This window comes from Eptesicus fuscus, chromosome 6 (genome assembly GCF_027574615.1).
Source record: "Eptesicus fuscus isolate TK198812 chromosome 6, DD_ASM_mEF_20220401, whole genome shotgun sequence".
Classification (NCBI taxonomy): Eukaryota; Metazoa; Chordata; class Mammalia; order Chiroptera; family Vespertilionidae; genus Eptesicus; species Eptesicus fuscus.
In genome coordinates this window covers 87,451,911-87,477,708 of record NC_072478.1, presented here as the reverse complement: position 1 = coordinate 87,477,708, position 25,798 = coordinate 87,451,911, and the positions used below count along the sequence as shown (strand labels likewise).

General features: G+C 57.3%; 1 protein-coding gene across 1 annotated transcript in view; it reads left to right on the top strand.

Annotated features, from left to right (window-relative positions):
- The first annotated feature begins 3,172 nt into the window (after positions 1–3,172).
- The window catches only part of PDGFRB (platelet derived growth factor receptor beta), a 37,417-nt gene continuing 14,791 nt past the window's right edge, over positions 3,173–25,798 (top strand). Inside the window, exons 1-9 of the mRNA XM_028161557.2 lie at positions 3,173–3,631; positions 18,960–19,005; positions 20,093–20,416; positions 20,935–21,201; positions 21,885–22,012; positions 22,129–22,294; positions 22,854–23,046; positions 23,747–23,862; positions 25,433–25,556. Of these exons, the coding sequence (XP_028017358.2) occupies positions 18,966–19,005; positions 20,093–20,416; positions 20,935–21,201; positions 21,885–22,012; positions 22,129–22,294; positions 22,854–23,046; positions 23,747–23,862; positions 25,433–25,556 (1,358 nt within the window). The 5' untranslated portion in view covers positions 3,173–3,631; positions 18,960–18,965. The remainder of the gene's footprint in view (positions 3,632–18,959; positions 19,006–20,092; positions 20,417–20,934; positions 21,202–21,884; positions 22,013–22,128; positions 22,295–22,853; positions 23,047–23,746; positions 23,863–25,432; positions 25,557–25,798) is intronic.

The following is a 25,798-nucleotide window of genomic DNA, read 5'->3' as shown; positions in this document are numbered from 1 at the left end:
AAAACACTGAGGCTGAGACAGCTCAGATCAGGTCATTTGTCCAGGGTCCCACGGCCAGGAAGAGGCAGAGCTGGATTGGAACTGCCCACATCAGAGCTCCCCTTGAGCGTGCCACCGTGCAGTGGGGAGGGGAAGTGCTGAACCCCAAAGCTCAGAGCTCCTTTCTCCCTCTCCTCCGCATCCCACTCCACCTTGGGAAGTGCTCCCCACACTCTGTGCTCACCCACTCTCAGCCCAGCTTCCCCCAAGGCAGGGCTCCCAGCATCTGGGCAGATGGGATACTACTAATGGCTCCTCCTGTTCACTGTGGGGCTGGGGCCATGCTGACCACTTCAGAATGTCAGTGTTGTATGGCCCATGGGCACTGCCCACTGCCCACCCTTCAGAGTGCACAGAGGAAACAGGCCCAGAGAAGGAGAGCTCAGCCCAGGGGCACACAGTGATGGGTTTCAGCCAGAATGAGGGAAACCCACTATCCCAATCGTAACACTTCCAGACACTGCGCTAAGCCCTTTAAGTGCATTGCTATTGCTTCACTCTCCAGAGGAGCAAACTAAATGACTCAGGAGTCTAAATGACTTGCCTAAGATCATGCAGCTTGGAACTGCAGAAGCTGGGATTTGAACCCAGCTCAATCTCTAGTTTCTGAACCTGCCCTGTCAGTCATGACCCTTCTGCCTCAACTGTCCAGCCCTCGGAGAGTGTCCTATGGTGTTCTGTGTGACTCTGCACCCCCGAACCCCATCCCAGCTGAGAGGAGGTGTAACAGCCCTGATGCCTGCCAAGGGTTAATGGTAATAGGGGCTAAGTGATTCCAGATGGGCCAGCCGGACGGCTGGGCTGGCCGGAAACTGGCGGCCGCCAGCTTCCCAGGGGAGGCACCACCAGCCACCCCCTCCCCTCTGTGCTGCATCTCTGGTCCCCAGCTGTCCCCTTGCCCTGGGGCCCACTAGCCTCCTCTCTTCAGCCAGAGTCCAACTCCAAGGAAGTTGCAGACAGAGCATCCCAGGGGCCTACCAGCACAGTGAGTCCCATGTACAGTTGGGGAAACTGAGGCTCAGGGAGGACAAGGTACAGGCCACATGACAAGTCCTCGGCTAGGTCTCCTGACTCCCAGACTAGTTTTGGGGGGACGAGGGATTGAAACACCTCCTTACTGGCCCTGAGCTAAGGTGTCCCAGCAGGTAGGCCAACACTTCAGAGGTGAATGACCAAGGCAAATGCCAGCAAGGGGGAGGGGGGTGGTTTGTAAAGACTGATGGAGTTTTGGGCACAAGAAATCCCTGTGCGGGCTGACCCTATGGTCTTTAAAGTGCCCTGTATTCCCCTATGACCCGCTGCCACAAAGCTGGGCCAGGCCCCTTCTCTTGGAGGCTGTCTTGGCCCCCGGCCTGGGGTCAGTCTGAGAACCCCTCTCCCTGTGTGGCCCAGCCCAGATGCTCTGCTGGGCAACCTCCACTGGGACAAGACCAAGAAATGACTGCAGGAGAGGTTCCTATGGTTGGCACAAAATCCCAGCTCAAGCAACCCCCTGCCCTGTGAGCAGGGCTCAGGAGGAGGGTAGACAGAGGAACAGGCTCTGTCTTGCGTGACCCGGGGACACTTTCTTCCCCTCTCCAGATTCAGTTCCCTTGTAGTAGTGGGGTAGGGGTGACTCAGATCAACCCTCTAAGCCCTTGTAAAATGGTGCCTGGCTGGCCGGCATGGCTCAGTGGTTGAGCGTCGACCTATGGACCAGGAGGTCACGGTTCGATTCCCAGTCAGGCCATATGCCCGGGTTTCGGGTTTGATCCCCAGTGAGGGGCGTTCAGGAGGCAGCCGATTAATGATTCTCTCTCATCATTGATGCTTTTATCTCTCTCGCCCTCTCTTCCTCTCTGAAATCAATAAAAATATATTAAAAAAAAATAAAATGATGCCCTTTGGCATCTAAGGGTCAGGCATTTGTGACTAGAGACATCTTGTCTGAGGAGATGAGGCTGGGAGAAGTGAGGGGACGAGGACCCAGCAGCAGTCCTGGAGGAGACGCTGGTGTGGGCGGCGGGGGGGGGGGGGGGGGGGGGCGGCGGGGAAGGCAGGAGGATGGAAATGGAATATAACAGGTACTCGACATACCTGTTGAGTGACTAATGAGAGACAGAGAAAGGGATAACCTAGAAAGAAGGCAGGACAGGAGAGCGGTTACCCTGCAGTGTGGGTCTTCCGCTGGGGTCAGGTCACCTGCGGCTGTTCCAGCGTATCACTCACGAGACCTGATTTTGCTCCAGTTCCACCATTGTGGTGTGAGATTGGGAAGCTCAAGTCTCTCCTCTGAGCTTCAGTTTCCTTGTCTATCAAATGGGGAAAGAATCCTTCCCTGGAACTCCAAGAGCTTTGACATAATAAAAAGAAATATGTCTTGAAATCTGAAGTATGCTGGTGACCTTAGTCAAGTATTTCCCCCTCTCTTCCCCGGTTCACCCCAGGGCCTTGGTTTCTTCTTTTGAGAAGTGATTGACCATCTTGGAAGGTCTTTTCATCTTTTCCAAGTCACCTCTTCTCAGAAGCCCTCTCTGATTTCCTCCAACCTCAGTTAGATGCCCCTCTCAGCCCCCTGCCCTCCCTTGGAGTACCTGCCTGTGCATTGTCTCTCTCCCACCAGCCTGGGCGCCCCTGAGGTCAAGGACTGTATCCTACTGGCTACTGCATTTCCAGCACTCAGCACAGTGTCTGGCACATAGTAGGTGTTCAACATACTTGTTCAATGAATGGATGTTGAGTGAATCAACTGTATAAGTGATCAGAGTTCTCTTTATAGATGGGGAAACTGAGGCACAGAGAAGGGACCCACGCCCAGGTGCTATGGCAAGCGGAGGCTGCCACCCGAGACAGGCATTAGGCTAGTGGGGCTGGGGCACTCTTTAATAAAAGTGACTCAGCGGCTGGCGTGGGCTGTGGAATTTCTAAACATCCCCTCACATCCTGAGAGAGCAGGCGACGGGAGGGAGCAAGCAGAGGGAAAGGAGGAAGAAAAACAAGAAACTTGGGGGAAAAGAAAGAGAGGAGGGAAAAAACTAAAATTGAAAACAGACACACGCGGCGTCCACCCTCCCAGCTCCACCACCCCCCCTTCTCCAGCTGGGCCAATCAGAGGCCGCCCTGCAGCCTTTCCCCCTAAGTGGGGGGGCAGGGAAGCCCACAATGGTGTGAGCTCCGGGGGCTGCCAGCCGCCCTGCAGTCCCCGGCCCGCCCCGTCTGGGACCCAGGATCGCTCAGTGCGGAACTTGGACCGGGAGAGGAAGAGGACAAGGAGAGAGCTGGGCCTTTCTGACCAGCACCCTCCGGGGCAGCTGCCTGTGTGGAGCGACACAGACAGCCAGACCCAGGGCGGCCCCTCCTGGCTACCCTGCTCCTCCCAAAGGATGCTTTGGGCGTGAGGCCACTCCTCACCCCGCAGCCCCCCACTCTCTCCCCTCTCCAGAGGCTCCCGCGGCCCACAGCGGGTCGTTCCTGCCCTCCTACCCAGCGGCTTCCCCGTTTCTGGCCAGCGAAGACTTTCTGATATCAGGAGAGGGCAGTGAGGAGGACTTCCTGGAAGGGGTGACAGCCCAGGGTCTGGACCTTGCCCACACCCGAAGGCATCAACAGCAAGGTAAGTGCTCGTACAGGGGGGAACCCCAGCTCCTTGTCCTGCCCCCCTACCCCAGCCTGTGCCTTCTCAAGTAGGTCAAAAAATGTAAAATATTTTTAACAAAACCAGATGGGAGGAGACTGGAGGCTGTGGGCAACACCAGGGATGGAGGAACCAGCTTTCTCCTCTCTCCTGCTTAGGCTGCATCTGGGGGAGAGTGGCCCAGGCCTCCTCAATCCTGCTATCCCCCGACCTCATCAAATAAACCCCAGAAGTTTCTGGGTGCCATGCTGAGTGGGGGTCTCCAAAGCACAGCAGCGCCTGTTGGAAGTGGGGACTGCGGGGAGGGGAGTGAGAAGGAAATTGGGAGATGGCAAGCAGGGCACACGGAAAGGGGTCCTGGCAGGGGAACAGGGGACCTCAAAGCCATAGCCCTGTCCCCAAGCCTTGTCCCTAAGAATCTGTTTGGCTTTAGGCCAGTAGGGCGCCAGGCAACCTCTGGGGATTTAAATGGATTTGCAAATTTTCCAGATTCCTAAGATGTCCTTCCAAACTCCCAGTGGCTGGGAGAGTTCGAAGGCGAGGGGGCTGGGGCTTGGCAGGCCATGTTCACGCAGCTGGGGCTGGGGGTCAGGGACCCGGCCCTCAGATCTGGGGGCCCCTCAGTGAAGAAGGGGGATCGGCTGCTGGGCCCTTTCCCCTGGTCCCAGGCCGCTGCTCAGGCCTCCGGGCCAGCTCCCTCCTTCCACTGCTTCTCCACTCTCTCCTAAAACAAAAACCGGACCACAATTCCGCGGTGCGTCTTCGTGTAGAAAGCCCAGCTCCTAAGCGTGCTTCCCCTGATGGTCACTCCCTGCAGTCCGGGACTATGTGGAGTGCTTTATAAGTGTGATCTCGTGTAATGCTGACCAGCAACTCCCGCCTTACGTGTGGGGAAACTGAGGCTCACAGCAGCAACACGACTGTACCACACAGCAAGTAAGTGGCAGAGCGCTGGTACACAGTAGGCTCCCTGCCCTGTCACTCCAAACTTGTTCCTGGTGTTCCCGTTCCTTCCAGTCAGACACCAGGATCCCCCCAAGGAATTGGCACAATCTTGCCTGTGGACACGTCCTGCACATTCCCTTCAAGGAGCCTGCCCACTCCACCTCCTCCAGGCAGCCTTCCCAGGTTCTTCCGGTCTTTCAAGTGCTCGCCATGCCCTGCTCACTGGTGACTTGTTGCTTGGCCCTTTCTTCCCCTTTGTGTTCTGTTTGCATATCACAGACCCTTCAGGCCCTGGGCTTCCCTGTCTTGTGTTGTGTCCCTCATGTCCTCCTATCGGCAGTGGGGCTAAGACCATGTCCTGGTGAAAGGGAGGAGGGACTGGCTGAAGAGCCTCTGCTCTCAGGTGTGAGACCAGAACCCCTTCGCTCAGGTAGCCCTCCAGAACACCGTGCTGTTCCTCCAGAAGTCTGCGTTTGTCTCTGTCAAACAGGGAGGGGGGGGTCCCTGCCTGCATCTGTGATCCCACAGTGCACAGAGGCCTCCAGCGACATCTTCTGAAGTCAGGTAGCCCTCCTTGCCTCCGAGCTGAGCCCACAGCACTCGGGGACAGGAGGACCATGTTGGTCACTGTCACTGAGCAATTCCAGGCACAGAGCAGGCCTTTGGGTCAGTTTTGCTCCCCCTGCTTTGCCGACAAGGGAGCCAAGGCTTAGAGAGGCTGAGTGACTTTCCCCGGGTCACACGTTAGAGTTGGTATTGGGACCACGGTCTGCCTGAATCCAAAGACTTAACCCCCACGCTACCCGGGTCGGAGGGGAGAGTCTCCATCTTCCCACAGAGCCTCTCCTGGCTCCAGCGCCAACAGCAGCAGAAAGTTCTGCATCGGGCCTGACCTGCTCCCAGGTCCACCTGGCCCTGGCTTGGTCCTGAATGAGGGCCATCTGGTCAACACCCTCCCTTCAGCAGTGCTCAGGCAGCCCTCCCTCCTCTGTGGGAAGAAGAGCTGAGACTTGTAATTGCCCACAGATGTGGGGCAGCGGAAACCACCATGGATCCAGAGTCAGGAGACCTGGCGCTTGCCCTGGCTCAACTCAGATCCATCGTGTGGCCAACCTCAGGCCCATGTCTTCTTTCTGGGCTGCGTCCGCACCTGGGAGGCAGTGGGCACCATGGGTAAACAGCGCCAGGTGTGGGCATCCGCTGACCATGCGTTACCCCCCATTCGGCTTCTGGCTGACTGCGTGACCCTGGGCCAGGGCTCTGCCCCTCTGGCATTGGTCCCCAACCAGTGTGTGAGCTCCACGAGCTAACGGCGCAGGTAAGACTGTCCGCACGGTCCCTGCACTTCGTGGGCTGGACCCGATGTCATTGTCTGGGCAAGGGCCACGCTCTCCTGCCTCCTGCACAGAACAACTTGGCTATGAATTTCATCTGCAGTCTGCAGAAAGCTGTGCCCGTGGGAGGGACCTGACCACCACTGGCATTCTAAAGGCCCACCGCCATCTTCCAGGCACGGTCTGCCTGAGACCAGCTGCTTCTCGGCTGAGGGAAGGGACTCGGGGTGTTTTGCTCAGGACAGGCAGCTGAGTGTGGTAAAGAGGAAGGAAGGAATGAGAGGGTCCCCAGACATCCCTGAAATACACCCCCTGCCTACCCCCCATTTTTTGCACATGGTTCAGACCCTGCAGTCAGTGGACCTGGGAAAGGGGGAGACCTTCCTCCACGGCTTTCTGCCATCCCCCACCCCCACACGCACCCCCAGGAGCCACCCCAGAGGCTCCTTGGCCGGAAAGCCGTGTGTACAGGATGATATAACGGACCAGCCCTTTCTGAGCGCTTCCATCGTGTTTTACATCCATTCCCTCGAAGCTCACTGCCGTATTTCTCAGCGCTTAGAACAGGTCAGCATTCAGTAAGTGCTCAAATATTTGCTGAACTAATTTAATCATTACATCAACCTCCAGGAGTAGATATAAATTCTCTCTGGGTTGCAGATGAGGACATGCCCAGAGAGGTTAAGTCAGTTGCCCAAAATCCCACAGCGAGGAAGTTGTGGAGCCAGGACTTGCACCTGGGTGTTTGTCACTCCAGCGCCCTGATGAGAGGCTGGGTGGGGCTTGGGTCCCCCCTACAGATCCAGCATAAACTCTGAGAATGTGCCTCAGCCGTGAGGGTGGTCCTGAGACCCTGAAACTCACCTTGGATGCCTGTGGGGGAGTCAGTCCCTCTCGGGGCCTTAGTTTTCCCATTAGCAAAATAAGGAAGTTGACCGAGACGATCTCTAAGCTCCTTCCAGCCCTAAAGCAATTCCAGGATTCCGGGCCGATGCAGCCCAGGTTGGCAGCCGCAGCAGCCCTGTTGTGTACTCAGGGATCATGCATATTTAACTTCACGGTGGAAGGGTTTTTTTCTTACCCTTTTTCTCCATGTTGCAGAAAGTGGTCGGGATCGATGACCACTAATGGAAAACTGTTACCTGCAATAACTAGGAGAACTTTCGGACAATGAAGAGCAGCCTGTCAATGCACTCCGTTTCTCAGGGAGCAGAGCCCGCGTGCCCGTTTTCCCGGGACACTGAGGAAGGAGGGTCGGGAGGTGCGCCTGTTAGGGTGTGTGTGTGATGCTGTGACCATTTAGGTCTTTTCCCATGCTGATTTTTTTTTTTTTTTTAACCTCCTATGCTCTGATTTCAAGAGGAAGTAAGGCTTTGGCCAGTGGTAGATGGGCACACGATGGGGTCCAGAGGCGAGGGAAGGGAGGCCGAGACGCACCTCTGCTGTGAGGGTTGCAGAACTCACACACTTGTTGATTCCAGGGCAGACGTCCACCTCACGTCTTGGGAGGTGGGGGCAGCAGAAGTCGCAGGCAAAGAGCTTCCTGAACCCTCAGGCCCAGGTCTCAGGCCTGTCCCCCCTTCCCAGATGTTTTCAGGGCACCCCGCCCCCAGTCTAACCATCGAAGTGTATTGCTTTAGCTGCATTGATGCCTTCTCCTCGCCTCACTTCAGATCAGCGCTATTTGATGTCTCAGGTGCCCGGAACCTTTCATCTGGAGGCTCCAGCTTCTCCGCCCTCTGATGGGAAGGGCTGTCCCTGGGGAGGTGGGGGCAGCAGGGCCAGGGGGTCAGACAGTTCCTGAAGGTCAGAGATGAAAAGGACGTTTGTGGTCACTGTTCACCTTCCTTATTGTATGGGTGGGAAACTGAAGCCCAGAGAGGGGGGATGTGCCTCGGGTTGTACGGATGACAGCGATAGCACTGTGCCCAGAACCCAGGCGGCAGGCATGGCCTTTGCTCTATGCCACCGAGAGTGCGCAGGCTGCAGCTCTCCCCGCGCGGGGGCCACAGGGCAGAGCTTGGGTTGAAGAGGAGCGAGGCCATCCTGACAAGTGGTGGGAATCCCGCTGGGTAGTGTTTGAGCCACGCAACCTTTGGTTCCGTGGCTTCTCCATTCTGGCCATAATTTCCTTTTATGTAAAATGGGGGGAGGGCCAGGGAGCAGCAAGGTGACCCTAGAGGTCCCATCCAGCTCTGCCCTTAGCCCCTGAGAACCCCTGGCGGGCACAGAGAGGGATAAGCAGACGGGCGGGTAGATGGAAGGGTGGACGGACAGATGGCCTTCCCTTTAGTCCAGGGAGCAGGGGTGACTTCATGAGCATCCCACCAGCGCAGTCACAGAGGCCTCCATGCTCAGAAGGGTCCTGCACGTGAAATCCTTCATCATTTTTTAACAAGGGGCCCTGCATTTTTGTTTTGCTCTTGGCCCCCACAAATTACATAGCTGGCCTTGCCAGGGAGTTCAGGCTGGGTCTGAGATGGCTTCATCCCCAAACTTGGTCTCACTGCCTCCTGCCCCCATTCTAATTCATGCCCTCTCACAAAATGCCAACCTGCGCCTGCCACTCTCCTAGTGGAGTCCCCCACCCTCCATAGTGCTTGGAGTTGCACCATCATGGCTGCCCAGCCAGCAGCTAGCCCCCACCCTCACTGTCAATGTTCTGAAAATTGGCTTCCTTGTACCTTCAGGCAAAGCCCAAATCCTGGCTTGGCACCCCAAATCTTGCCCAAAGTGACCTCTGTCCTCCTTCCCTGCCTGTCACCTACCTCTTCATGGAGGAGCCGCGGTTTCTAGCCTAACAGGTGCCTTTCTGCCATTTCTCCCAATTGACTTGAGATTGCCCACTTCCCTCACCCCTGTGGAATGCCCTTCCCTGGCATCATCCCCCAAAGACCCTAAACCTGAAGGCCACGCTCAAGGTCACCCCCCCATCTCCATTGGAGTCATCGTAATCATGCTAGTTACCATCTACTGAGCACCTGTTACGTGTCAGGAGCATTTCGTCATCATCTTTAGCTCTCACAGCAACGGAAAAGCAATCTCTTCTGCCATTTTCCGGGAAATTGGAACTCAGGGAAGTTAAAGTCAGAGGTCACACAGTTGTGAGGGAGCAGGACCGGCACTTGGTCCTGGATTAAGTGGCTTCAAGCTGGGACTGCTGCCCTGACCGGGCTGGGATCCCATGCACTTCAGTGTCCTGGGTGGCATCAGGCACAGCGTGCTGGCATCGGGGTTCCCTTTGTCTGTTCTGCCCCTTCACCAGCCTGTCCCATCACCTCCCTGGAGGAGGAGGGTCACCCTCACCTGCCCACCCCAGTTCCCCAGTCTGGTGAGTTCCGCCTGATCGGGGGCAGCTGAGGCCCCAGGCATGAGGACCAGAAGAGCTGACCCTACCTAGCCATTTGATCTTTCATGCTGTGTAAGCATCTATTGAGCACCTCCTGTAAGCCTAATCCCTGCTTAGGAACTTGGAGACATCCCAAAAAATTGTTAGGTAGGTTTCCTCATTTGTGGGAAAATCGAATGAAGGGACTAAGACGAAGGTACAGGAAAGAGCTTGCTGACAAACAGTGGGTTGGAAGGTCATTAGACGTGGGTTCTGGTCCTGGCCGGGTCTCTAAACCCCTGAATACCTGGGAGGAATACCCTGCCCCCACCCCAGCCGTGCCTGCTGACAACACCAATAACAGCAGCAGCGCCCCTTCCTGAGGAGCCCTTCTGGGGAGGGGGTTCCTGCGTCTCATTTATCACATGTATCCCTTTGCTGACAAGCCTAACCGGCAGGGTCTCGGCCGTGCACTCAATGCCAAGTGAGTGAGTGAGTGAGTGAGTGAGTGAGTGAGTGAGTGCGTCTCCCCTGAGTGAATAAAGAATAATAATATCATGACCACTGACTTTGCAGAGGGCTGTACGCCAGGCCCTGCTCTCAGCCTTTTACTTGTATTAACTCATGCGAGGCCTCCACGAGCTCCCACTTTCAGATCAGAAAACCGAGGCCCAGAGAGGCTGAGGAAGAGTAAATGGGCGAATTGGGGGTGAATGACTGAAGAACGGGTGCGGGTGCGGGAACAGAGGCAGAGACGGTGAGAAGGAAATGAAACATGGGAGCTTTCTCCCCTCCGGCTCTGCTGCCCAGGAGGGCGCTGAGGGGAATCTCAATGCTCTATAATTGGCACCAATTAATAGCTAGCTACCCGGGACCTTTTGGGGGCTCTGGGCTGGTGGGGGAAGGCCGCGTGCTGGCGGGTCAGTCCCAATGGCCTGAGGCCTGCCTGCCCCTGCCCACTTGGCTCTGAGAACCCATTCTATTTGTGGCCCCCACCCCTGCCCAGGGCTGATCCGGGGCTGGCAGCAGCCCGGGGAACAGAAGGTTTGCTTGTCTGTGCCTGCTGCACCCCCACCTCCTCCCCAGCCTCAGCCAGGGACCCCTCTCAGGGGCTCCTTTGGCTGCCAGGGCCTGGCGCTCTCCGTTGCCATGGCACCGCCGGAGATGAGGCTCTGGGGGTGGGGTGTGAGGCAGGGCAACCGAGGGATGGCAGAGGCCTGGAACTCTGGAGCTACAGAGAGAGGCCCCGGCCCCCTGTGAACAGTGGTAAGGAATGCTGGGGCCCAGCAGGGCCAGGCCTGGACCCCGGCACAGAGGGCCTATGGCAGAGCTGGCACACACCCAGCCCGACTGTGGGTGCTCCATCTCAGAGGCCCTTGGGACAGGCCTCAAGGCAGGCCAGGGCCCCACTGGGCACTGCCCCTGCCGCCCCAGGCTGTCCTCAGGAAGGCTCCTCGCTTGCACCCATGGCTGACCCTCAGGCTTTGCAGTGAAGTTGCAGAAAGATTCTGAGCTCTATCCCCAGCTTGACTTTCAAATTCCCTGGTGAGCTGGAGTAGGCCCCTTGTCACTCTGCACCGCAGTGAGGGGAGGGACAGCGCTCTGAACTCTGAGGGTCCTTCCATCCCTGAGAGCCTGGTTGAGGGTGAACCCACGTAGGAATGTTTCTCGGGGGACAGACCTGCTTCTGGGTGGGAGACAAGCAGGCTAGCATGGCAGTTAAGAATACAGGTTTGGAGTCAGACAGGCCTGAGTTTGCACCCCAGCTCCGTTGCTTGTTGGCCGTGTGACCTTGGGCAAGTTACCAGACCTTTCTGAGAGTCTGTTTCCTTCTCTGTGAAATGGGAATAAGGATCGTACCCACCCCACAGAATTGTTGTGAAGATAAAACAGAACCGATGGGTCATCTCATGTAGCAGAGTGCTTAGTACCAAATTAGTAGGGGCCTCTGTTTGTGTTCAGATTGTGGGGCATCAGGACAATGAATGAGAAGAAAGATGTCCTGGGTTGGTGGGGTGGTTGGTGGAAAGAAGCAGGACCCGTGAGTAGAAGATACAAGGAGACAAATTGTGCCCGATGTAATGAAAATTTCTGAATAGCCTAACATCTGAGGACCCTGAGCTGGCCAAGAATGGAATGGGGCTCAGGTGAGGGGGTGAGATCCCTGTCACAGGGAGGTGTGCAAGTGTAAGATGGACGACCTCTTTGTTTGCAGAGAGGGTGGGGGAGATGTGAATGGGGAGTATTTACGGCCCTCCCAATTCTAAGACTGTGGGGCTCTATGAAAGATGGCACGACTGTCTCCCCCCTTGCCTGCCAGCTGTAGCTTCACTCAGCTGAAAGGAGAGGCCAGGAAACAGGGTCAAAGAGCAGGGCTGCTGACTCATGTATTGAGCTGGTACTGTGTGCTGGTCATCTTCGCCTCCTGCCTTAGAGAGGCTGTCACCTGGCCGTTGAGCCTGTGTGGCTCTGAGGTCAGTCTGCTCAGGATTGAGCACTGGCTTCATCACTGGCCAGCTCCTCGACCTTGGGCGAGTGGTTTAACCTCTGGGTGCCTCACTTTCCTCATCTGTAAAATGGAGAAGCAACACTGACCTCATGGATTGCTCTGAGGTCATTCCCATAGAGGGCTCAGCCTAGGGGTGGACGAGAGGAACTAAATCAGTGGTAGCTGTTATTATTCTTGCCGTTATTGTCAAGGCCTTTAAGTCCTTGTTCTTTTTTGAAGGGCCTGTTGGGGGCCTCGTTGGGATCCAGAGGACTCCGACCCAGGGATCCACTGGGCCTGGGCCTAGCCAGGCCACACGGCCTGGAGGGTGGCTGCGGGGACGAGCAGGGAGGCCAGCGAGGCGCCTGAGGAGGCAGGAAGTGCTTGCTCTCCAGCAGGTGGACCGGGGCGTGCAGCTGGCCTCCCTTCCTCACAGACCTCCTTCTCAGGCTGGTTCCCAGCCTGTGTGGGAACCCAGGCCCCCTCCTCGGGGTCACCAGCGACCGTGAGGCACCCACTGAGTGCTTTCCCACGAACCGTTCCAAGTAGCAGGGGCCCCCACAGCTCCCCTACCCCCAAGCGCTCACACTCTAGCAGTTGAGGGGGTGTGCAGCAGCAGGAGGGGGGGCTCAGGCTGGGGGGATCAGTCCGTTCTTTATCAGCCTGGCTCCGATCCAGACAGATGTTTCATTTTATTCTGAACTCCCAGAAAATAGGTCATTTCTTTCCATTGTCTCCCTGGGGAGGCCTCCCGGGGAGAGGAGCACGGAGTGAGTGACGAGTGTGGGGGCCTCGCATGGGCCCTGGGGAGCTGGGAGGGCAGCACCCTCCCTCCCTCAGTCATGATGAGCTGTCTGCAGGGCCAGGGCGCAAGGGTTCTTCAAGGCTGGGCTAAGAAGCCGGCCTCTAGCAGTGGTCCCCCCGTATCCACGGGGGATGCATTCCAAGCCCTCAAGTGGATGCCCGAGACCCCAGAGAGTACCGAACCCTATATATGCTATGTTTTTCCCTGTACATATGTACCTATGAGAAGGTCATCGATCAATTAGGCACAGTAAGAGAGTGACAACAATAACTAATAATAAAGTAGAACAATTGTAATAACACACTGCAATGCAAGTTATGTGACCGTGGTCTCTCTCTGATAACTGATCTGATGATAACGGAGGCAGCTACTAAGTGACTAGTGGGCAGGGAGCATGCCCAGTGTGGATACGCTGGACAAAGGGATGATTCACGTCCTGAGTGGGATGGAGGGGGGAGGTGCGAGATTTCATCGTGTTACTCAGGACGGTGTGCAATTTAGAACTTAGGAATTGCTTATTTCTGGAATTTTTCATTGAATGTTTTCAGACTGTGGGTAACAAACCGCGGAAAGCCAAACTGCGAATAAGGGAGGCCAACTGCACCTAGGGGTGATGGAGAGCCGGGGGAGGGCCAGGGAGGGCATGGTCAGACGGGTGTTTCCGAGAGGCTGAGGTGTGAGAAGAGGAGGGAGGGGACAGACTGGAGGTGAGGAGAGGGGTGCAGTGGGGCAGAGGGGGTAAGGGTAGGGTTAAGGGGGTCAGAATGATGGTCCATGAAACTGGCACTGTTCTTGTACCCACTCGGACTTCCAGAACAGCTAGAGTCTGTGCCAGGCTCCAACTTACCAATTTCTGCTACTTTGTTTGGGGGACCTGGCAGGGACCGGGCAAACGCGAAGGGCCTCTGGTCCAGCCGCAGCACGGCGGGTCAGGCCTGGGTGACCGAGCTGCACCCCTGTGTGATTTGGGCCACGTTGCTCTCCCTCTCTGGCTTCAGTGTGATCCTGGGGCTTGTGGGGAGATTCATTGTGTGGATGGGATGCTGAGCCTTCCCTAACAGGTAGAAGTGGGGCATAGGATTGAGGGGGGCAGGTGGGAGCCCCACAGCCTCAGCCCCTTCCCAGGTTTCTACCTCCCACCTGTAACTGACCCTGCTCTCCTGCCTGGCTCCCGTGCTGCGGGCTCACACCTATATCTCAGCCCACTCCGGGTGAAGCCACATGGGCCACACGCTGCCACGTCCAGCCTGTGCCGCCATCACTGCCATCACTCTCGCACTCTCCCAGCTGCTGGCGGGAGGACTCGATCTCTGGCTCCAGATGCCTCTTGCCCCCACACACTCCCAGGCCTGGAGCTGGCTGCCTTCTCGGAGCTGAGTCATGACATCCTGGCTAGGGCCCCTCCCCAGCATCCCTCCCCCACCCTCACCCCAGCATTCCAACTCAGCACAGCTGCCTTCTAGAGCAGGGACCTGAGAAGGGCTCCCAGGACAGCCTGGCCCACCCCATGTACAGATAGGGAAACTGAGGCCCAGAGTGGGGCAGGTGGGTGACAGAGCAGAGACTAGAACCCACATCCTCTTACTCCCAGCCAGGGATCTGTCCCCTGAAGTTTGTCCCAGAGGCTGTGACGTGCCCCTGGCGTGGAGGAGAGAGCACTAGCCTGCTGGTCAGGAGACCGGAGTCTGTCCCGTTTCTGCCAGCATCTTAACAAGCCACTCCTCTGACACTGTCTCCAATCCCCGCTTGGCTGGGACGGTGCAGGAAACGTGACTTCGATATAAAGGTCTGTGTAGAGCAGAGGAGGGGGGATCCTGTGTGGAAGGAAGGGGCAGCTGCTGTCATCTGAACCCTGGGGCCTTGAGCCACCAGACTCACATCCGAGGCCCAGGCTGGAGGCAAGGGCTACCCAGTCAGGTGAGCTTCCGCTCCCCACTGGCCACCTGAGCCCAGTCAAAACGCTGGGACCTGCTGCTGTTCTGCTCTCAGGCTCAGTTTCCCCATCTGTACAATGGGGCTGAGGAAGGGGGTTGGATAGGTAGATGATCCCCGAGGGCCATGGAGCTCTGACATTCCAATACTAACCCCACGACCCCATGCCAGGCCTCCTCCTCCCTCTGGCATCTTATTTATTCAGAGCATCCCTGGCACCCCCTTCCTCCTCAAAGCAGGGCTCCCTCCCACCCCCATCTCAAAGCTATTTCTGCCCAGCCTGTTCCCTGCTGCCGGGCTGAGTGTCCCTCTGTCCCCTCAGGTGCCCACAGCCCCTCCATAACTTTAACCAGCTCAGTGGCAGCCCTTCATCCTGGTCCTCTGCTTCATTCTCATCTGAGCATTGCCCCAGTATGCACCCACCAAGCCAGAAGCAGGGGTGGGGCTCATTTATGACACCTCCCTTTAGCCCCCCAATATCTAATCAGCAGGTCCTGCCGTTGTCAGCTAGATGAACCTCAAACCCAATTGTTTCTATCAGTTTCACCACCCTCTCCCCGGCTCAAACCAAGTCAACAGAGAAATGCTGGTAGAGCTCTCACCCTGGCTCAGTCTCTGCTCTCTGTTCCTAGGCAAGTTCCTTAAGTGCTCCCTGCCTCAGTTTCCCATCTGAAACGGGAATGATCACTGTATCTATCTCATGGAGTCAGCTGAGGAGCAAGTGAGTCAAACGCATGTCGGGTGCAGCAAATTCACAACACCCTGGCTTTGTGGCCCGTCTGCACACATATGGATGTGTGTTCAGAGGAGTTTGGGGGTCCCATGAGCACATGTTCTGTGTGCATGTTGTACGTGCACAGGTTGTTTGTCCTGGGTACATATGTGAGGTGCCACACACGTGTGCACCTCATGTGGGCACTGTGAGAGCACACAGGCAGTAGTCTGCTGTGTGTGCATGTGTTGGGCACAGTGGGAGCTGTATGCATGCGTGTTTTGTGTGGACGTTGCGTGCACATGTTGAGGGTCTGCCTGAGGGCCGGCACACACATGGTCCGCCGCGCACGGATGTGTTTCTGAGGAGTGTGTGAACGAGTGCGTGGGCAGGAGTCTGTGCTGTGTGCGCACGTGCTCGCGGTGCGCAGGCCTCCGCCACTGGCAGCCGTGCAGGCCCCCCTCCCTGGCCTGCCTGTGTCGTGGGAGCCTCAGGACCCCGAGGGAGGGAAGCTGCTGTCGGCGGATGTGGCCAAGATGGACTGGATTTATTTAGATTAAGGCGGTGGGAAAGGAGTGGGGACTCGTGTGTGCAGGAAGGAAAGAAGGCTGGGGCTCTGAGAAAGGTTCCCCAAGCATGCTTGCTCCCCTGGACTTGGGGTCTTCACTCTGCTCCCCCAAGGGGTCCCTCTGATTCACTGTGAGGAGCTGGGCAATTGATTATTCCATCTTTGGACCTCTGTCCCCCAACCTGGCTAAAATAAAAGAAATCATGAGGGCTCCCTGGCACACGGCATTCTTCTCATGGGCAAAAGGGGACTCCCTCTCTCTGTTTCAGGGGCCTCCCTGGGCATGAGAGTACGGCAGGTAGGGGGATGTCTGTTCCCTGACTGGGACACCCACCTTGTGGGGAGTGCAGCCCTCCCCCTGAAGAAAGGAATTGTTGCAGGCAAGCCCCACTGTCCCTCAAATCAGCTGTCTGGCCCTCTCTGGGGTTGGCTGGACCCATGGCAGCCTCTGGGAAGCCCAAAGAGGTCCACAAAGCGTTGGGTGGACAGCTGGGGGTGTCGGGGGCTCATCCGAGATGGCCCAGGAGGTCATGTCCATGTGCCTCAGGCCACACTCTGGTCCTTCCCAGGCCTGTGGCCTGTTGTCCATGCCACCCTTCCCCTGCCGCCTCCTGGATTTCCATGTCACCGGTTTATCTGTCTGAAAGTCACCTGAAAAAATGAAGCCCAGAGAGGGAAACAACTTGTCAAACTTCACACAGCGAGCTTGTGACTGAGTGGTCGGGGAAATGCAGTCCATGAAATGAGATGGTTATGAATTCTCACATGACTCCAGCCTCAGAAATGCAGCCCCTCCTTCTCCTCAGCCCCCAAAACCACTCAGCAGCGGGAATAACAGTTGCGAGAGCCTTCTCCTGGCAGTTTTAGAGCAGGGATGGCTCTTTGAGATGGGCCTTTGTGAGGGCTGCTGGCTCCCTGTATGGATGGAGACACAGAGTCCCAGAGCGAGCTAGAGACTTGCTCAGTCTCATGGGGGGTCTGAGGCCCCTGTGACCAGAGCCAAATGCCCATTTCATAAAGAGAGAAGCCAGTCCCAGATCCCTGGGCCATCCACTCTCTCTAAGGTGTCAACACTTTCCCTGAGCTCCTCTGACCAGCCTATCTATCCTCTCCCCAGAGTCCGATTCTTCTGCCTTTTTGCTGTGTGACTGGGCCATGATTCTGTCCATCTCTGGGCCTCTGCTGCCGGTTCAAGAAGACCCCTCCCAGCTGAGAGTCTCAGAAACTCTAAGCCGCCCCCAGCTCAGGCCCAGCAGGAGAGGAGCCAGGGTCAGGGGCTGCTGGCCCAGGGGGCCCAGCCCACACAGCCCAGGCTTCCAGAGCCAGGCCAGCCCCAATTGCAGTGACCTCCCATCTCCAGGCCAGCCCACCGAATTCCTCCTTTAGAATAATAAACAGTGTGGCCAGCCAAGGAGGCTGAGAGGCGAGGGGCAGGGAGGCTGAAATGACCCCCTCCCCCAGCCGCGGCTGCTAATGATTTTCTTTGGCTGAGATCTCTGGCAGGAAGGGGGGGAGTCAGAGGGGCACCCACCGAGGGGCAGATGGGCCTCTGTGGGGGCTGCTGGCTCCACCATGGCGCTGCTCCCTCCCGTTGGAGGAGGCCTGGCATCCAGCTGAAGGGGCTGGGGTAGGAGGGAAGGGGGAAGGAGGGGGTGCATCAGAAGGGCTGGATTTTCAGCCTGGAACAATTGGGAGAGGGGAGTAATGAGGGGACCCTTAGGCAGGCTGCTCTGAAGGGATGGGGAGAAGGAGGAGAAGGGTAGACTCACTCAGAGAGCTTATCAGGGTACTGGGCAGAGCTGAGACTGGGGGTCCACAGGCCAGGATGCTTCCCTCTGTCCCAGCAATGAGTAAATGCAGCTTTGTAAGTGGTACACTCAGCACCATTTGAGAGCTGGAGACCGAGGCCACAGAGATAGTGATGGCACAGAAGGTAGCCCTGCTGGGGCTCAGGCCAGGACCCCAGCCTTGGACTGGAAACTAAAAGGGGTGAGGTTGGGGGTGCAGTGGGGGTGGACTGGGTGTGGGCTGAGGAGCAGGCCAGGCTGGGCAGCCACTCAGGGAAGTCAGCAGACCCACGGCACCGGGAGGCTCCTCGTTGCCTTGTCACGTGGCTACTGCCCACATTTCTTGCTGTGACTCCCATCTGCTTCTGGGCTCCTTCCCGCCCATGCTGCAGGCAGACCCTGGCCAGCCTGGCTCTTGGTGGTTGTTTGGGACCCTTGGATGCGGCGGCCACAGGAAGAGATAGAACAAAGACGCTCCCAATTCAGTCTGTCTTTCAGGGAGTGTCCCTGCTGTTGTCGCTTTCTGTCTCCATCACTGTCTCCCCTCTCTCCGTCTCTCTGTGTCTTCATCTCTCTCTACCTCTATCAGTCCAGGTCTCTCTGTCTCTCTCTCAGACAAGCTCTGCGGTGTAACCTCGGGCAAACTTCTTTTTCTCTCAGAGCCTCAGTTTCCCCATCTGGACACTAGGGGTGGGATGGGTTCAGCAGTCTCCACGGACCTCCCAAGGCTTGCTGTGCAGTGGGGCCTCCCCGGGGCCCAGCCCCCAGCCCCTCTCCCCTGGGCCTCCCTGTGCAGTTCAGGACGGAGGGAAGGGGGGCCAGGTGTGGGGGTACTCCCCCCACATTCCACAGCCCTGACTCCCCCGCTTCCCTTCCCACAGCCACCTCCACTTCCTGTTGTGCTTGTGGAGCTGTGGGAGTTCTCTGGGTTCTGGCTTACCCCCTCCTTCTCCTCCAGGCCTTTCATCACACTTTCCCAAATATTTGTCCTGGCAGATAAGAGCCTGGTATTGGAACTGTCACCCGGAGGACAGGCTGTTAGAGCTGGCGGGCCCCTGGACACCATCCAGTCCAAGCCCCCCGCCCCGCCCCCCGTGAATATAGAGAAACTAAGGCTCAAAGAGAGGGGCGGGGGGGCTCAGCCAGGGTCACCACGGAGCCAAAGAAAGGTCGGAGCCAAAGAAGGGTCCAGCTCCTCGAGGCTGCGCCTCGTGCAGCGGGAGGGGACCTGTGGGCCGGGGAGACCTCTCGGCCATGGGACACGGGTAGCGTTTGACTTCGGCGCCATGGACACGAAGGCTCGGTGGCCCAGGCTGGGGCTCACTCTGCAGGACCCAGGTGCGAAGATGGGCCCTGGCACTGCCTCTGCCCGCCCTGGGCCCTGACTGGTCCCTGTTTAACTCTGCAGGACACCATGCTGCTTCTGCATGCCATGCCAGCTCCTGTCCTCAAAGGTAGGTAGACGGGGGGGCCTGGGAGGGGCCCGGGGGAGTCGCTAAGCAGGACCCTGGAGCTGGCAGGGTGGAGCATCAGAGCCTGGGAACCCAGGGGCACTGCTGTGCTCCCAGCCTCCATGTCCTGCCGTTCCACTGCCCACCCCTCAGCTCACTAACCCCAGTGGGTGCCCTGCTTGCCCAGAGCCTTTGGCTCAAATCCTTTGCTCGGCCTTCCACCCCCATGCCCCTTCACCAGCTTTTCCACCCAACTCACTGAGAGTCACCCAGCCTCCCATCTCTTCTCAGCACTGGCTGGTATTGGTCTGGCATCGGTCTGGCCGGCCTGCTTCTGGTCTGGGACTCCCCACCCTGCCTGGCCATGCACTCATTGGCTGTGCACTCCCAAGTCCTCGCTGGGCTTCTCTCAGCACTCCCTCCCCTCACTCCTGCCTGGTACATGTACTCGGCTCTCCAGGGGCTGGGCAGCTGACCAGGCAATCAATGGTCATTGGCCATCGATGACTAGGTAAAGCTTACTAAGGATGGCTGACTGGCTGGGGGGGTGGGGGGTGGGGTGGCTGACAGAATCCTTCCCCCGGGGATGTCAGCATGGGAAGTGGAACCAGTCACTTGGCAACCCCCAACTCCCATCCGCCTGCGTTCCCAGAGGCCTCAGCATCTCTCCTGCCCCAGTCTGCCCCACTCTGAGCTACCTTGCCCCACCCTCCCCAAGCAGGGCCACCTCTGGGCTTCGGGCAGAACCTGGGCAGCGGAGGCAGCTGCAGGGAAGAGGCTCCGAAAGTGACCTGGGAAATGATGCAGGAACTGGAGGCTGGGAATGACTTCCCGAGGATTTCCTGCCGCCTTTGTGAGGACGGGCCACAGCCTGAGGCTGCTGCTGAAGGACTCCTAGGCTGGGGGTGGACAGGCACCGAGGTCCGGAGGCCAGGAGGCCCCGGGCCCTGGGCACTGAGCGAGCAGGCCTCCGCGCCGGGGGCTCCCGGCTGTGTTTGGATTAGGGAGGTGTGGTTCTGTGTGTCAGCTCTGGGAGAGGTGCGGAGGCTCCTGGCCTCTGGCACCTTATCGGACGCCTCCTCTCCCAAAGGCCAGGCGCTGTTGCTGCCCCTGCTGGTGTTGCTGGGACCACAGGCTTCCCGGGGTCTGGTCGTCATTCCTCCGGGGCCGGAGCTTGTCCTCAATGTCTCCAGCACCTTGGTTCTGACCTGCTCGGGTCCAGACCCGGTGGTGTGGAAACGGATGTCCAAGCAGCCTCCGCAAGAAATGGTCAGGACCCAGGATGGCAATTTCTCCAGCATCCTGACGCTGACCAATGTCACTGGGACAGACACGGGAGAATACTTCTGTGCCTATAATAACTCCCATGAGCTGGAGGCTGGTGAGCAAAAACGGCTCTACATCTTTGTGCCAGGTAAGGCCCCCGGCCTGTGCTCCCGCCCTTACTCCGCAACTGCAGGCATCTGGGGAAGCTCAGGGAGTGCTTTAGTGACGCGGTGAAATGCAGGCAGCTCAGAAATGCAGGCGAATCGTGGAATTCAGCCTGGCTCAGCCCAGGAGTATGTTCATTCCCACCCCTTGGTCTGAATATCCATCTGCTCCCTGCCAGCCCACCCCATTCCTGGCTCCCAAGAACTCTGCATTCTCAGCTGGTTCCAATACACTCCCTCTTGGCTTCTACGTCCCATCGTCCCCATTCTACACATGCCAGGTACCAGCTGCCCTTCAGCTGGGGGCTTCCCCACCCTGGTACTGTCTGCATGAAATGTTAAAGCTCAAAGGGACTTCTGAGAGCATCCTTATTCTGTAATGGGAAAACTGAGGGCCAGAAAGGGAAATAGGCCTGCTCAAGGTCACACAGCAATTCAGGGGCTAGCCAGAAGCCCAGCTCCCCCTGACCCTCATTTTTAACCCCACCCTCACCCCTGGCAGATCCCACCATGGGCTTCCTCCCGATCTTCCCCGAGGAATTTTTCATCTTCCTCACGGAAGTAACCGAGACCACAATTCCATGCCGAGTGACGGATCCACAACTGGTGGTGACACTGCATGAGAAGAAGGTGGATGACCCACTGCCCATCCCCTACGACCACCAACGTGGCTTCTCTGGGACCTTTGAGGACAAGACCTATGTCTGCAAAACCACCATTGGGGACAAGGAGGTGGATTCCGAGCCCTACTATGTCTACAGCCTCCAGGGTGAGCCCCCTCTCTGGCCTGATGCCCAGCAGAGGCAAGTAGGAGCGTTCACAGAGGTAGAGCCCTTTCCAGCGTGTGTGGCTCCATTTGTCACGGGATTATCATTACGGCCTTTGAAGGCAGCTCATGTTTCTCCATCTTACAGATGAGGAAAGTGAGGCTCAGAAAGAGGATGGAATTTGCCCAAGGTCACCGGGATGTGTTAGTGGCAGAGCTGGGTGGCATGTAGCAGTGGGCAAAGGCACAGGCTTTGGAGCCTGTGGGGTTTGAATCCCAGCTCTGCCACTTCCTGCCTCAGTGACTTTGCACAGAGCACACCATCTCTCCGAGCCTGCTTCTCTGCTGTAAAATGGGATTACTGGAAAGATGAAATAAAACAGAAGACGGAGGGGATCTGGTACGCAGTAAATTGCCTGAGAGTACTTTGATTTCCAGACTGTTATCCCTTCTGGAATGTCAGCTTCGCAAGGACAGAAATTTTGTCTGTTGTGTTTACTGCGAAAGCCCCAGTGCCTAGAATAGTACTTGGCATAGAGCAGATATTTAATAAATATTTGTTGAATAAATGAATCTTCCACATCAAATCATCCCTTCCCTCTCTGGACCCCGACCCCATCCCCAAGTTGAAGTGCTGGTAGCCAGCTGGTGGTGACTTCCTAACGAAGCCCGTCTCTCTCCACCAGCGTCATCCATCAACGTCTCAATGAACGCAGCGCAGACGGTGGTCCGCCAGGGTGAGAACATCACCATCACGTGCATTGTGACCGGGAACGAGGTGGTCAACTTCGAGTGGACATACCCCCGCGAGGAGGTAATGCTGGGCCAGGGGTTGAAGGGAGGGCCAGGCAGGGATGGCTAACTCGACTCGCAGCCTGCCTCCTTGGACGCTTCCTGATTTGGGGGGACTTGCCCTACCTGTCCCCACAGAGTGGGCGGCTAGTGGAGCCAGTGACCGACTTTGATATTCCCCACATCCGCTCCATCCTGCACATCCCCAGTGCCGAGCTGGGCGACTCGGGGACCTACATCTGCAATGTATCTGAGAGTGTGTACGACCATCAGGATGAAAAAGCCATCAATGTCACCGTGGTGGGTGCGTTCCTCGGGCTCAGCCCCAACCCTCGCTCTGAGCTGGATCCACACCCTGTCACAGCCCCGGGATACCTTCAGCCCAGCTCTAGCCACAGGGATACCTTCAGCCCAGCTCTAGCCACAGGGATACCTTCAGCCCAGCTCTAGCCACAGGGATACCTTCAGCCCAGCTCTAGCCACATTTCAAACCAGAGCTCCATGTCCTGGAGAAACCCAAACCAAGACACAGATCCAACCCTAATCCCATCTAGACTTTCCTCCTCGCTGAAGCCTGGCCCCACCCCAGTGTCCAATCCCAGACTCCATCCCAGGCCCAGGCAGCCCCATCCCTAAATTCAACCAGGCTGCAGCTCATCTCAGCCAACAGCCTGGGTGAGATCTACAACTCCAGCCTCCATCTTAAACCTGGTCTCCAAACCAATGTCAGCCCCAAATCTGGCTCAATTCCAGCCCCAGCCCCAACTTCAATCCCAGCTCAGGTAGTTCCTAAACCTGATGCCCTGCCTCCAGAAGCCCCGCCCCCAGAGGCACAGCCCCGCCCTGACAGCCGCCCCTTGCAGAGAGTGGCTACGTGCGCCTGCTGAGGGAGCTGGACGCTGTACAGTTTGCGGAACTGCACCGGAGCCGGACCCTGCAGGTGGTGTTCGAGGCCTACCCGCCGCCCACTGTCATGTGGTTCAAGGACAACCGCACCCTGGGCGACTCCAGCGCCGGCGAGATCGCCCTGTCCACGCGCAATGTGTCCGAGACTCGGTGAGCAGCCGCCTACCCGCTCCATTCTGGAAGTTAGGGTCTGCAGCTGCCAGGCAGCCCACAGCCTTCAGCTACTCCACAAACCTAGGCCCATCTTTCCTGAGAGCCCACTACGTGTCAGGCACCCTGCCGGGCGCTGTGCCAGGCCCTGGGGATGCTGCGGAGAACTGAACACACAGTTCCATGCCTCCTAGAGTTTCCTGTCTAGTGGGGAAGCAGACACTGGTCAGATGACCTCCCAGATGTTTAGTTGTCCTTGTGACGGGTGGAGCCGTCAGGAGGCAGCTGAGGAGAGAAAAAGCAGGATGACTGAGGAAGAGGGTGCCAGGCAGGCCCCTGCCACCCATGCATGGTGGGAGCCCTGAGGCTGGAGATCGGCAGGCTGGCCTGAGGTGCCAATGCTGGGATAAAGCAGTGTCAGGCCTTTCTGAAGGAGAAGAGATGCAGAGGAGGAGGGAAATGCTGCTAACCCTTCCTCCCCAGCCCTCCTACCCGCCCTCTTGGCGCAGTGGAACTGCCTACAGGTGGGGAGCCAGGAGACTAATTCTATGGGTGTGAGTCCGGGCCCTGCTACTGACACCTGTGTGACCTCGGCAAACCCCTTTCCCTCCCGGGCCATGTCTGTACAAGGAGGGTGGGGAGGGCTGTATGCGTTCTCCCAGCGCTGACAGTGGGCCTCCTGGCCTGGCCTGCTCCCCAGGTATGTGTCAGAACTGACCCTGGTGCGGGTGAAGGTGGCTGAGGCTGGTCACTACACCATGCTGGCCTTCCACGAGGACGCTGAGGCCCAGGTCTCCTTCCAGCTGCAAATCAACGGTGAGGAGCCCTCCACCCTGCTTTCCCTCCCCTGCCCTCCCACCCCCATTTCCTCTCCCTCCCTACACTGTCCACCCACCCCTAGGAGGAGCAGGAGAGGGAGCCCGGGACTCAGGAGACAGGGTTCCAGTCTTAGTGCCAACGCTGACCCACTGCTCTGTGCACAACCCCTCTCTGGGGCTCAGTTTCCCCAGCTGTACAAGTTGGCCATTGGGCTAGACTGGTGTTTCAAAACCTCAGGCATTCATGGGCCAATGCCATGATTTTCCCTTCTCACGTGCCACTTAAACTACACTACTCATTAAATAGGTATTTATTGAACAACTCCAGTATGCCGGTCTTTCTTGAGGCCCTGCCTTTATGTGGCTAGTGGGGGAAGACAAACATTCAACAGTAGGGCTAAAACCCCCAGCAAATTATGTAAGGTTAGAAGGTAACAAGTGCTGCCGAAACCGGTTTGGCTCAGTGGATAGAGCGTCAGCCTGTGGACTCAAAGGTCCTGGGTTCGATTCCGGTCAAGGGCATGTACCTTGGTTGCGGGCACATGCCCAGTAGGGGTTGTGCAGGAGGCAGCTGATTGATGTTTCTCTCTCATTGATGTTTCTAACTCTCTACCCCTCTCTCTTCCTCTCTGTAAAAAATCAATAAAATGTATTTTTTTAAAAAGGAAGGTAACAAGTGCTGAGAAAGAAAAAGCAAAAGCTGCCGGGAGGGATGTGGGGGAGGATGGAGAGCTCTGGGGGCAGGGACAGTGAGGGTTGCCCCTTTTACCAGTAAATGGCAGGGATGGGGTTGGCCTCACTGCGGTGACAGTTGCGTGAAGACCTGAAGAAGGTGAGGGCATTAGCCGAGTGGCTGTTTGAGGAAAGGGCATACCAGGCAGTGTAGACAGGAGTAACGTAGACAGGAGGCAGAAAGGCCTGAGCGGCCGGAGCAGTGTGATGGGGAGAGTGGTGGGAGACGAGGTCAGAGCTGGGACAGGGCAGTGGTGGGGTGGACGGGACAGATTGTGTAGGTCCTCGTGAGCTCTTGAGTGGACTGGGGCTTTTTCTGTGACTAAAATGAAGAGTCACTGCAGGGTTTTGAGCAGAGGAATGACATGATAGTGACGTAATGTTTTGTCCATTGACTTTCTAAAAATGTGTTTTGAAAGAGAATTTAACCTCTCAATTGTGGATGGAAAACGCTCTTAAGTGTCATAAACATAAAGCCCCACTAAATCGACGCCAAGACAACAAAGCAATGCTATTAAATTCGAGCTCCCTGCTCTTGCCTTCCCAGGGCCCTGATCCGGAGGCCTGCTCTCTCTTTGTTAAAAGGGAAGATTAGCAAGTCTCTGAGAGGTGTTAAAGACAGACTAGCACCCTGCCGGGGCTTCCCCTTTGAAGTACCCAGAAGGGGAATCCGCCGGTTTTCACACGGGGATTCCTAGTATTTATGTTCACCTGCAGTCTGCAGCTCCCCTCCCCCAGGGGAGACTCTGGACCTTGCCCTGCCTCCCTGAGGATCTTGCTCACTACCTGTCTGTTCTGACCTTCCCTCCGCCTGGCCCCATGCCTTCTCCATGCAGTGCCTGTCCATGTGCTGGAGCTGAGTGAGAGCCATCCTGCCAATGGGGAGCAGACAGTCCGCTGTCGCGGCCGGGGCATGCCTCAGCCGCACCTCACCTGGTCTATCTGCAGTGACCTCAAAAGGTGAGCAGAACAACTGCCTCAGTCTCCCAGGGAGCCCACAGCTGGCTGGAAGGACCCACTGAAGGTCATCTGGTCCAGCCCCTTCCTCTGGGCACATTGTTCCAGGCTAGAGTCACGTCCTAGAAAATGTGGCTTCGTGGAGATGCCCTGCATGACCTAAATTGCCCCCTTTTCCTTAACTTTATTCTGAGGGTCAAAGGAAGGGAATGGAATTTGTGAATTGGGCTTCTCAGTTCTGGGGT